Source organism: Apodemus sylvaticus, chromosome 6, assembly GCF_947179515.1.
Source record: "Apodemus sylvaticus chromosome 6, mApoSyl1.1, whole genome shotgun sequence".
Lineage (NCBI taxonomy): Eukaryota > Metazoa > Chordata > Mammalia > Rodentia > Muridae > Apodemus > Apodemus sylvaticus.
In genome coordinates this window covers 104,769,308-104,782,242 of record NC_067477.1, presented here as the reverse complement: position 1 = coordinate 104,782,242, position 12,935 = coordinate 104,769,308, and the positions used below count along the sequence as shown (strand labels likewise).

Genomic DNA, 12,935 nt, shown 5'->3' with positions numbered 1-12,935 from the left:
ACAGAGATGCCCATTTTCCTTATAGGGGAAACCAAGGCTCTGAGAATCAGAATAGATTAAACCACCAGATCTACATACTGAATACATGCTACCATTCAAAATAGCACACATGCACATACACACACACACACACACACACACACACGATAGCAGAGGTGTGTACAGGAACATCCACAAGACTCAGCCCAGGGCTGCACTGTGCTTGCATGAGTGGGACTCACCTCACCCATGTGCTTTCAGGCTGTGAAGGAGCTGTGCCTGCTGCTGCTCCACCAGTCCCTCCTGCTCCCATCCCTGAAGCTTCTTCTGGAGAGCGGGGATGAAACTCTACAGGCCATGGCCCTGGAGCAAATCTCAGCTGTCACTAAGGTATGCCCATTTACCTTTACTACTGTTCTCATTTCTTAACTGTGAATACAGTGCTTGTATCTTCATCAACAGTAACCGTGGTTGATTCTCGGCCACTTTAAGAATAGTATTCTCTTTCCAGCTTCTGACTATAATAAATAATGCTGCTATGAACATAGTAATGCATGTTTCCTTATTATATGTTGGTATATCTTCTGAGTATATGCCCAGGAGTGGTATAGCTGGGTCCTCAGCTATGTCCAGTTTTCTGAGGAACTGCCAAACTGATTTCAAGAGTTCCAGCTTGCAATCCCACCAGCAATGGAGGAGTTTTCCTCTTTCTCCACATCCTTGCCAGCATTTGCTGTCCCCTGAGTTTTTGATCTTTGCCATTCTGACTAGTGGGAGGTGAAATCTCAAGGTTCTTTCCCTTGTCGATGTTGAACATTTTTTAGGTGTTTCTCAGCCATCTGGTATTCCTTGGTTGATAATTCTTTGTTTAGCTCTGTACCCCCATTTTTTCATGCATTTTTTTAATTCGATGTATTTTTTATTTACATTTCAAAATGATTTCCCCTTTTCTGCCCCCCCCCCACTTCCCGAAAGTCACATAAGCCCCCTTCCCTCCCCCTGTTCTCCCACCCACCCCTTCCCACTTCCCTGTTCTGGTTTTGCCTTATACTGCTACAATGAGTCTTTCCAGAATCAGGGCCACTCCTCCGTTCTTCTTGTACCTCATTTGATGTGTGGATTATGTTTTGGGTATTCCAGTTTTCTAGGCTAATATCCACTTATTAGTGAGTGCATACCACGATTGATCTTTTGAGTCTGGATTACCTCACTTAGTATGATGTTCTCCAGCTCCATCCATTTGCCTAAGAATTTCATGAATTCATTGTTTCTAATGGCTGAATAGTACTCCATTGTGTATATATACCACATTTTTTGCATCCATTCTTCTGTTGAGGGATACCTCGGTTCTTTCCAGGTTCTCTCTATTATAAATAGGGCTGCTATGAACATAGTGTGGTATATGTACACAATGGAGTACTAGTCAGCTATTAAAAACAATTAATTCATGAAATTCTTAGGCAAATGGATGGATCTAGAAAATATCACCCTGAGTGAGGTAACCCAATCACAAAAGAACATGCATGGTATGCACTCTTTGATAAGTGGATATTAGCCCAGAAGCTCAGAATACCCAAGATACAACTCAGAGACCACATGGAGCTCAAGAAGAAGGAAGACCAAGGTCTGGATACTTTGATCCTTATTGGAAAATGGATCAAAATACCCATGGCTCAAAGTTGACCAATAGAATGCGCATAGGTTCCCCAATGGAGCAGCTAGAGAAAGGGCCCAAAGAGCTGAAGAGGTGTGCAGCCCAGCAGAACGAACAATAATATGTACCAGCCAGTAACTCCAGAGCTCCTAGGGACTAAACCACCAATCAAAGAGTACACATGGAGGGACCCATGGCTCCAGCTACATATGTAGCAGAAGATGACCATTTCAGATATCCATGAGAGGAGAGGCCTGGTCCTGTGAAGGCTCAATTCACCAGAATAGGAGAATGCAATCAGGAATTGGGGGGAGGGTGAGCAAGGGGAGGGGGATTTGGTAGAGGGTTTTCGGAGGGGTAATGAGGAAAAGGGGATACAATTTGAAATGTAAATAAAGCAGATATCTAATAAAAAGTAAAGTGATTATACTAGGGCAAAAAGAAAAAAAAAAGAATAGTATTCTCTGACGACAGTAGCTCCCTCCTTCACTCAGACAGAACATACTTGGTGGTTTCATAGGCATTTACTGAGCCTCTGCCATGAACCAGGCTCTGGTTGGTTGCTGACAACACAAACACATATAGTGAAACAGTTTCCCAGAGAACCAGCATCTCGGGCTCATGAACCAGCATCCCAGAGTCCTCGCACTCAGGTTCCGGGTCTGGGGAGTTTGAGCCCCACCTCCAGCCACTCACTCCACTGCAGTCATCTGAAGTCTGTCCTCTGTTGGCTTGAAGACATGTGCTCAAGTCACATTTGCAGATTGCAGACATGTTTCCAGACATGCACAAGGCTCGTTGTTTTGGTCTCTTCCCTTTTAAAGATATATAGTCTCCAGTTAGATAGCTCAGGGTTGTGTTTTAGCAAATTGGCATTGAATGATCCTTCTCCAAACCCTTCTATAGAGACATCCTTGTTTCATGTGAGTAGTGTGTGTGCATGCACATACACACATACACAGATGCAAGCACACTTCTGTATAATTCTACTATCTGCTCTCTATTAACAAGATGTCTCTGGGAATCAGAGAGAAGGAGAGTTGTAGACCAGAGGTCTGTGCTGGCCGCAGAAGAGAGCTAAGAAATAGATATAAAGATATCATTGATAAAACATTTCATTAATCACAAAGATATCAAATGTTACATTTGGCTTCAGTTGTTGAAAAATCTGTCGCCTTTCAGCAGATCTTTGAGTACTGTAACGGTGCCCGCAGAGAGTGTGGAGTGGCCACGGTTGTCACTGTCGCCTGGCAGGTGCTGTGGGATGCCAGACTGAAGTACTCAGGGGTCAATCTGTTGGTGTCTTCCTGTCTCCCTGCTCACATGAATGCTTTGTGGCTCTGTCACCTCATAAGAACAGAGAATTATGTTGGGCGTGGTTTTAGCCTGACTTTATTTGAAGTCAAGGAAAGAGGAAGGAGAGTGAGCTAAACAAAGCCAGGCTGTGATTGGACCGCGTGCTCTCCGTCCTCTGCTTGCCTCAGTTGCTGCTTAGTCTCCCTGAGTACCTGTCTCCTGGGTCTCTTGGAGAACAAGACAGTGAGTGTCGTTCTCTGACACACCCTGGTTAGGTCCACAGGTGAGTGTTGTCTCTGTCACACACCCTGGTTAGGTCCATAGGTGAGTGTCTTCTCTGACTCACCCTGGTTAGGTCCACAGGTGAGTGTTGTCTCTGTCACACACCCTGGTTAGGTCCATAGGTGAGTATCTTCTCTGACACACCCTGGTTAGGTCCACAGGTGAATGTTGTCTCTGTCACACACCCTGGTTAGGTCTACAGGTGAATGTTGTCTCTGTTACACACCCTGGTTAGGTCTATAGGTGAGTGTTGTCTCTGTCACACACCCTGGTTATGTCCATAGGTGTTGTTCTTTTACGTACCCTGGACAGGATTTCACAGGTAAAGTGACATCTCTCATTGTAAACATTTTTTGTCCCAGTGCATGTGTGAGAACTGCAAGTAGAGCAGGAACCACAAACTATTAGCTTATCCACCACCCCTCACGCACTATCCAAACCAAAAAGGAAGGAGAGCTACATAGCACAAGAAGGCCCGCTGAGCTTGTGAAGTGTTGCACCACGCTAAGACTGAACTTAAAGCTGCTCTGTACACTGTGGGCAGTGTCCCTGGGGCCAAGAGGCTAGGACCAGCCCGCTGTGCCTGTCAGTTTAAGCAAGTCTAAATTGCTTACTCAGTTCACACACTATGTGGAGACCCTACATTTAGAAATTCTGTGATGAGACTCTACCCTATGGTGAGAATGAATGTATTAAGACACCCTGCCTGTGCCCCTAACATGTACATCACCAAAGGCGTAATATCCTCAGGCATGTTACATGCTCCAAAAAGCTAAAATCTAGACTTTATCACTTCTAAAGGTTGTTGTTGTTTTTTGTTTTTAGATAACTTAATGTTACATTCAGTTGCAGGAGTGATGCTTGTCACCCCGTTTTCCCAAGGAAATACCTGGTACAGCTGCAGTACTGACCAGACTGTGAACGCTGCCGTGGCCCACTGACCTTGTTTCATATTTCACCAGTTTTCCCCTCTGTGTGTCTGGGTCTGCAGCGTTGGGGCAATGTGAGGAGAACTGCAACCTTAAGCCATGGAGTCTCTATGACAAGGGCATCATTCTGCCCTCTGTGGCCGCAGAAGCGTCGGCAACACTCATCTGCTCTTCATCTCTGCAAATCTGTCATTTCAAGAGGACTAGATAAATGAATATGTAATTTCTGCAGCCTGGCACTGCTCTCCCACTGGGAAAGGGCCCTGGCATACACTGCCCAGGGAAGAACGTCGGGGCTGTGCTATGTCTCCTGGCCGGTGTTCTTTTGAGTAAAAACTAGAAAACCTGTACTGCATTTTCTGGTTCTTTCCCTTTGGTGCTTTTTTTTTTTTTTTTTTTTTGTCCATTAGGAAGGGCTAACATCAATAACTTTAGTTTTTCCCTTATTGGTTGTTGATAGTAGTTCCTGTTGACTTTTAAAAAAATTAACATCTGGCAAAGGTATCCTCAGATAGCAATTGGTCCCCACAGTGAGCAGATCTGAGAGGAGGGAGCCCGCACTGGCCTGCTGGCAGTGTGGGTTATTTTGCTGTGCATTATCAGATGCTGACAGCCTTACAGCCGCTTGCAGTTACAGGGAGACACTTAAGTGCTGGTGCGGAGACGCCGCTGCTTTCCCCTCCACATCATGACCCTCTTAGCTTCTGGAATGGCATGCCTCTGGTGCTTAGCACATGGCCGTATACAGATGGCCAGAAGCCTCTCTCCAGGCAGGAAGCAGAAAGTCTGTCCTGGGATGACGCTGTAGATGTAAAAGGCCTTCATGCTACTCTGCTGGGTGACATCTCCATCAGTCTCCATGAAACTGAGAGCTCACTCACCCTGTGCCCCTTGCCAACAATGCTCTTCCTTGGCATTGTCGAAGTTCATGTCTACCTTCTCCTCTGTTCAGATCAAAATCTCCAAACTCATTTCAACAAAGTTAGCAAAGATGTATTTTACTAGTCTTGAGAGCTGAAATTGTCTTTGTTTACTGTTCAACATGCCTGGTGACTCCCGTTCCTCACTGTGCCCTCTTACTGATCCCCTGTCCCTCTGTCCCCAGCCCATATCCAGACTCAGAGTGTAAAGAATAAACCATGATTCTGACCTTACCAAGGGCCTTCCAAGGGCAATAAACATGTTCCCTAACTCCTCAGCAGCCCGTTTTTGCTTACTAATCCTCTCGAAGTGCCTTCCACTTTCACAGGTGAGCACCTGGAGTCACTGAGTCACAGAGCTAGTGAGCAGCCAGTCCTGACATTCAGTCATGCTCTGTCATGCTGAGTCATGCTCTGTCATGCTGAGTCATGCTCTGTCATGCTGAGTCATGCTCTGTCATGCTGAGTCATGCTCAGTCATGCTGCCTTCTTGTTGCCCTTATCATCATCATTGTTTGTACCTAAGGAAAATATATTGTGTAAGTTACCTTCAAAGAAATGAGGCAGTGAAGTCGCCATGAAGTGTGTAGTAGTAGCACTGAGAAGGCTGGGAGCAGAGCTGCTACTGACCCTGCAGCTGGATTTTCTTCCTAAGCTGTTCTTCTGCCCAGGCCAAGGCTGAGCACAGCTGGAGACAGACCTCTCCCGTCCCACAGGGCACTGTGACATCGTTGATCCCTAAAAAGGCTTGCACCCTTCGTCTTGTGCCCCTGGACCTTAGTCCTGCCTCCCAGTTGCTCAGAGTGCATAGGGACCCTTCCATGGCAGCCTTTCACAGGCCCAGCCGATCTGAGGCTTCTATCTTAGCACTGAGACGCCAAGACTGGGCAGTCACCCTGGGCGTGAGTGTGCTCAGAAGGACCTGTGTGGTTGGCGAGCGCCATTGAAACCACGGTGCCTACCCCTCTTTATCTCTTCTCATTCCTCATTGTACCCTAGCTTCTCCCTAGCTCGAGTCACGTTCATGCTGGATTGCCTGTCAGTGTTGCCTCTACACCCCCACGTCAAGCTCACACACTTTCCTTCTTGTCTTGCTGTATTGTGATCACAAGCAGATTGGGGGAGGGGCTTCATGTCCTTGTCTATAGCGCTCTTCTTTGCTGTTGATTCTCTAAGTGATTCAAGCCAGTTTAGATTAGAATGGTCCAGTGACGGAAGTACGTGAGGAAGCACCTTCCTCCCTGGGAGTAAGCAGTGCTGCTGGCCCTGCTCCTCCTCCTCTTTTGGTGAAGCTATTTTTGCTCAGAAATGTGGACATTCGTGTCAGCCCAAAGGTCATAGCACTGTTCCTTCCCCACCATCACCAGTTCTCTCCTGTGCAGCTGTCTGATGTTAGAAAGTCTGCAGCAGCACCTCAAGGGGCCTGGCTGCCCCTCCCATGCCCGAGAGCCATCATTCCCTTTTATTTGAACCTGTTTGACTTCTGAGCAACCAGTTCTGAACAGCCCATTGTAGGCAGCTGTAACAGTGGGTGCTGTAGGTAGACATACTGAGCACCTGTGTGCTCAACCCAGTGCTGTGTAAAGAGTGAAGACATTTGCAGGATGCCCATAAAAAGGAAATATATCATTATCACTCTGTGTTTAAATTAAGTGTCTCTAGGACAGGATGATTCCAAAACAACAGTGACCTGGAGCCCAAAGTCTAGCACCCAAGTGTGTCTGCAGCTGTGACCAGGCTGGATTTTTCAAAGGTCCTCTCCCTCCCTACTTTGTTAGATCATAAAGCAATGTGATTGCTGCTCTGCCCAAAGTAAACCCAGGGTCTGCTGAATCAGGGTGTGCTGTGCAAGCAGAGCATAGACAGGGTCTTGTGTGGGTGTCTGTATTTGAAGTATACATCTGTGTTACTCTTTTTCTTCAATTGTACATTAATATTTTAAGTAATTTATGACGTATTGGTGTATGTGAAAAAGAGGCAACTAAACAGTAAACAGTGGAATATTACTAAATGATCTTTAAAGTCACTGAGATGAAACCCCATGCACATTATGCTGCTAGAATGCAGTTTACTTCATTACTGTAATTACTCTTAGCTTGATGTAGATCCATAAAACAGAGGCTTTAATTCAGAGAAGGAAAATTACATATTGTTGAAAAGCGAACTAAGTAGATAACTTTTTAATAGTTGGAAGATAGAAATACTCTGTGTCTACACCTATATATTTCTCTCCCAAGATCTGTAGAGTTTTATGCAGTATCAAATACTGATCACAACATGAGCACACAGAAGGACATGCTTTTCACCATGTGGTAAATATTTAGTGCTTTCCCTTCTAGAAAAAATTTTATTCCTATTTGTCTGCTGTAATAGCTGTAGCTAAACCACACACAAGGCATTGTGCAGGGCGCATGAAAGGTTGCATTACTCAGACCTCATACAGAATGATATTCTGATGTGAAAGTGGAGTTCAGAGAGGAGTGTCCTTGCAAGGCCACCCAGACGTTTAGCAACAGACCCAGGCTTCAGATCTATCTCCACCCCCAGAGACCTGGCTCCTGTTTGTACCACCAGACTGCATCTCACCCTAATTCATTTCTTTAGTGGGAAATCAACCAACCCTTCTAGATTTGGCTTATGCTTATATCAGACAGCCAAACTGAGATTCAGAAAAACAGTTTTTCTTTTGAGCCCTTATCATACCAATTAATCCATTAGCAAGAATATATGATTTTCCAAGGCATCCATTCCAAGGCAATATATGATTTCCAAGATCAAAGGCAATTGGAGAACTTAGGGCTCATATTAGACGTATTTTGAAAGTCTGAAAATTACATAGAAACAACTTTTTGAGAATTTAGCTGGGTGATGATGGTGTAACCTTTAATCCCAGCACTCGGGAAGCAGAGCCAGGTGTATCTCTGTGAGTTGAAGGCCAGCCTAATCTACAGAGAGAGTTCCAGAATAACCAGGGTTGTACTGGGAAACCCTGCCTTTGGGGTGAGGACAGGGAAAGATAGAGACAGAGAGAGAACACTTAGAACTTAAATTTTAAAGCACCTGACATAAGACAAAATATCTATAACAGTAAAGCCAGGCTTGGCACAAATGTCACACAAAGAACCCCTTTAGCCTTTTCACCTCTTGAAAGGCCTGGTTTCCAACTAAACCTAGTCACTGCCTCCCTACCTGCAGACTTCAGGTAGAGAGTTGGGCTGCTGCAATTTTGGAAAGAGAGAAAGGGACACGGCATAGTTCAGCTCATAATGACTCAATATCATATCTCCTAGAAATTTATACTATATAAAAAATTCAATAAAAGAAAATATGTGCATGAAAAGCATTCATTGTAGTGATTCGATAATCTCAATTTAAAACGGCTGAATATTTATACTAGAACTTAAATAATGGTGATGTCTTTTCAATAGGCTATTTTGCAGCCATTAAAAATTTTAAGTATGCAAACCATAAAAACATTCTCAGAATTCTTAGTATTATGAAAGGCCTGTCATGTCCCAGCTTCTGGAAGGAGAGTGCAGGCAGTCATGCTCTCCTGTGATCCAGGGATGGGAGACTGATTTCTTCCCCCAAAGTGTTTCATTTCCTTTTTGCTTTCTAATTTCAGGAAAAGGAAGGGGTTAAGATATATAATGCAGAGAAATATAAACTGCCCACTGTGGTAGGCAGCATCATTAATACCTCTAGCTAGAATCTTAGAAAAAACTGAGAAAGATACAAATCTGAGTCCTGACAAGTTGGCAAAGTGCAGATGGAGTGTCCCATGAGTATCCCAGGCCTACAGTGCTGCAGGCTGTGCAGAGCCGAGGCAGAGCCTGGCCGGGAAGCACTGATAAAGGGACTCGGATCATAAAGGCTCCAGCTAAGTCTGTGGCCGCTCGTCTCCTTTCTGGCTGGCACCCTTCTCTGGGAAGTAGTTGGGACAGATCAGATCAAAGCTCACTCTTACTATTAGTATGTGTGAGGACACATACACCACAGCACACGGGGGAGGTCAGAGTGCAACTTTTGGGAGTCATCCAGGGATGGAACTGAGGTCATCAGGTTTGGGAAGCAAGTCATCGCTTGCTGAGATGCTGAGCCATCTCATCACCCCTCCTTTGTGTGTTTGTGTGTGTGTTTGTTTGTTTATATGCAGTGGTGTTTTGCCTGTATGTATTTCTGTGTGAAGGTTGGATCCCCTGGAACAGGAGTTGCAGACAGTTATGAGCTGCCATGTAGGTGCTGGGTATTGAACCCAGGTCCTCTGGAAGAGCAGCCAGTGCTCTTAACTACTGAGCCATCTCATCACCCCTTGTTTTCAACTTTTAAATATGGCCTTGAACTCACTGTGAAGCCCAGGCTAGTATTGAGCATCTGATGTTTCTGCCTCACAGAAACTGGAATTTCAGACTTGAGCAACCAAGCTCAGCTTTTGATTACTTTTCCATTTTGTATTTTGTTCCAGATGTGCACAGAATAATTATCTCCCCAGTAATTTCTTTGCAAATTACAATTTTGAAGCCATTCCTTGTATCTAGCAGAAGACAGGCAGAAGTCAGAGGAGGAAATGAAGTGAAGCAGTCCTGAGCACTGCCTCACACTCAGTCTTGAAATGCAAGAACAGAACTTCCCGGAGCCTTTCCCTACTCTCTGCTCATGACCAGGGCAACCCTTGACTCTTGATCTTGACTCTGCCTTTTCCTGGGGCGTCCCAGTGGCAAACACTGTGTGCGCTACACACTTCTGCTCCTCCTGCCTGCTCCCTGTCAGGTTTGGGGCAGCTCCCGGAAAGGCTGGGCCCCACTCTGCAGAAGCAGATGTGCTGGATGTCAGGCTGAAGGAAAGTGAGAGGGACCAGCTTGGGCAGAGGGACTGTCTCTTCCTGTAGCTGGAACTGTCCAGACTCCCCAGCCTTGACACTTACTCAGGACAACTCACTCAGCAGTGCCTGGACTCAACTTTTTATCCAGAATTTTATCAAACGTTTGACAGGAACCTGGCTGTACTCCTGGAGGATGAGGTAGAAAGCCAGAAAAGTGGCAAGTTAGGTAACCCAGAGGCCATGGGATTGCACATGGACACAGATAACAGTGAAACAGACTTATGGCCTATGGGGTGATTCAGTCACTCACATCTTATTTCACAAACTTTGGGGTGCTACGGACCTACGGCCAGCCACACCCTGAGCATGGGAGATACATTGGTAAACATACAACATGGAGTCTGTTGTATGTCGGAGGTGCTGGTGTTCTCACGGGAACTGAGAACACACAAACTAATGAGAGTAGAGCTGCTCACACAGACCCACCGTGGAGCACCCACACAGTGCTCACCTATTACGTGAGATGGAACTGCTACAGCAGAGTCCTATGGAGGCTGAGGACATGTGGAGATGCAGGAGCTCTGCGGAGCTAAGGCTCATGCTTGACAAGTGCGAAAAGCAGGCTTGGGCACTGGGCAGGGATGGATGGAGAGGGATAGGAAACCATTCAGAGCTTATGGGCACAGAGACAGGTCTATCAGGGCTGATGGGAGCACTTGCCCTTAAAAGAAGGTTAGTCAGTCTCTTACACTAGTTGAAAAAGTTAGGCTTATACAGGAGAGCCTGTGCATCCCCAATCAACATAAGCCCAAAGCCCAATGGAGAGCAACTAAGTATTTTTCTAGGTCAAAGGGATATGTATAAGAATTTGGGAAATGAAAGTCTCATGTGATGGCTTATACCTGTAATCCCAGCTCTCAGGAGGCTGAGATAGGAGGATTGCTGCAAGTTCCACTTTGGGGCCAGCTTGAGCTACATGTGAAAGACTCTGCCTCAAAACAAGTGTGTGAAATAAGAAGCTAGAGAAAGAATCCTGAGGATGCAGAAGTGCCTGGATAGCAGCACCCAGCCCTGGGGATCGGGGATCCGGGATCGATTCACGGGCTTGTACAGTTAATAAAGCTATGACAAAGTTTCCTGACATCAGCTCAGTTGGCCACTTAACCAACCAATATTGATAGCACTGGGTACTGAAACAGAAAAACTGTAAAACCCTTGTGACCGCCCCATCCCCCTCCAACCCCTTCAGCAGGAGAGGCAGACAAGTTATTATAGCATAACATAAACAGACCTTATCGGGTGTGGAGGGGCCTGGAGGGAGGAGCGGTGAGCTTGGCTGCAGAGCTTTAGGAAAGGGCACCAAGGAAGTGCCTGCCGCTGGAGCTGGTGCTAGGTGCTTGTGCACAGTCCCGGAGCATCGTCGAAGGAAGCAGTGCCTTACAGTACGCTTCTGGCTTTCAGTCCTCGTGCCAGTGGATAGTTTGTCCTCTTCACTGCCTCCTCTTCCTCATAACAATCAGGCAGGAAGAACATACTGCATAGAGTGTGTGAAATGGTTATCTAAGTAATCAATTGTGACTTTGAAATGCCACATCATTTTTGAGGTCCATACAACCACACTTAAAACTTGTTGTGACAGCAAGTAGAAGCTTCCATGCAGCTGTCTCATGGTGCCCGGTGGCAATGGTGACTTCTGATATGCTATCCATATAAACTTGATTCCTTACAATAAGGAATGATAATCCAAACCAGGAAAGGAGAAATGGATAAACAAAGTGGCAAAGCTATGGAGAGCCACGTGTAGACTTCAAGATGAGACCCGCGCCTCCACGGCTTCAGCCCACTGTTCTGTCATGTTCTCCTGCTTACTCTCCACAGTCTAGGAAGAAAGGCTTTCATGCAATGAAAAGCTTTTTCATGTGGCTCTGCATTCCAGAGAGAACTGGGTCTAGAAAACTATAGATGAGAAGACAGTTGAATGGTAAATGTGATTGTTAGGAGCTCAGACTTCGAAGTTGAGACTAACCTAAATCCAGACTGTAGCTCTGTGACTCACTGCAACATTAAGCAAAATTTCTTAAAATGAGACTGAGTCATGAATGTGCCGATCTTGCCGACTGAAAGGAGCTCTGTGAAAGGCTGCTTCTGCAACATTAAACACTGGGTGTGGCTCAAACACAGGCCTGGTGTACTGTCTCCTTAGGCTGAAAAGAAGCCCTGTCTGTTGTCCCATCTCTGACCTCCAAGATGCTCAGGTCCTCTTTGCGCTCACTGTTTGGAGCATGTCACAGGTCATCATAAGCTAGACAGATTTTTATGGTATGGAAGGCCAGCAGGCCGTACCTGACAACCCTGTAGACGGCACAGGGACTAGGAGAAAGAATGCAATGCCCACTCACGGCTTTCTTATTTCTTGAAGGTGAATGACTCCAATTGTGACCAGGAGCTGCTTTCCCTGCTGGTGGATGCCAAGCTGCTGGTGAAATGTGTCTCCACACCCTTCTATCCGCATATTGTTGATCACCTTGTGGCCAACAACCAGCAAGGACGCTGGAATATAGAGGAACTGGCTAGACACCTGCAGGAGGCCAGCTATGAAGTCGAAGCTGGGTCACTCCTCCTGGCTGTCCAGGGGACTCACCGGGTCTTCAGAACTTTCAGCACTGCCCTCAGTGCAGTGAGGCAGTGGGTGTGAGCACAACCACCCATGACCCTGCTCCTGGCAGGAGAGAGCATCAGACTCCAAAGCCATGCCCGAAGCAGCATTTGTAGCAATTAATTGTTCTCAGCATTTCTAACAAGTCGCAAATAAAGGTGTATATATATATATATAAACTGCAACCGGATGCCCTTTGAGTACTTTCTTTCTCATACTGATGGTTTAGCATACTCTGTTATTACTGTTGATTCTTTTTTGCCTTTTTAAGCTTTTCTGAGTAGACCATAGTTATCTGAATGTGAAGCTATACTTAAGAAAACTGGGAATGGTGGCACGCTATGTGAGGGAGTGTGGTATATCCAGTGGCTTGGCCTCCTGCCATAGCCTGAAGGAT

At 45.9% G+C, this 12,935-nt stretch overlaps 1 protein-coding gene across 6 annotated transcripts in view; it reads left to right on the top strand.

The window, feature by feature from the left end:
* Positions 1–12,723, top strand: part of Nbas (NBAS subunit of NRZ tethering complex) — a 283,532-nt gene extending 270,809 nt beyond the window's left edge. For all 6 annotated transcript variants that reach the window (XM_052186094.1, XM_052186091.1, XM_052186093.1 and 3 more), the window contains 2 exons: positions 241–369; positions 12,302–12,723. In XM_052186094.1, coding sequence (XP_052042054.1) covers positions 241–369; positions 12,302–12,577 — 405 coding nt within the window. In that variant the 3' untranslated portion in view covers positions 12,578–12,723. The remainder of the gene's footprint in view (positions 1–240; positions 370–12,301) is intronic.
* The last annotated feature ends 212 nt before the right edge of the window (positions 12,724–12,935 follow it).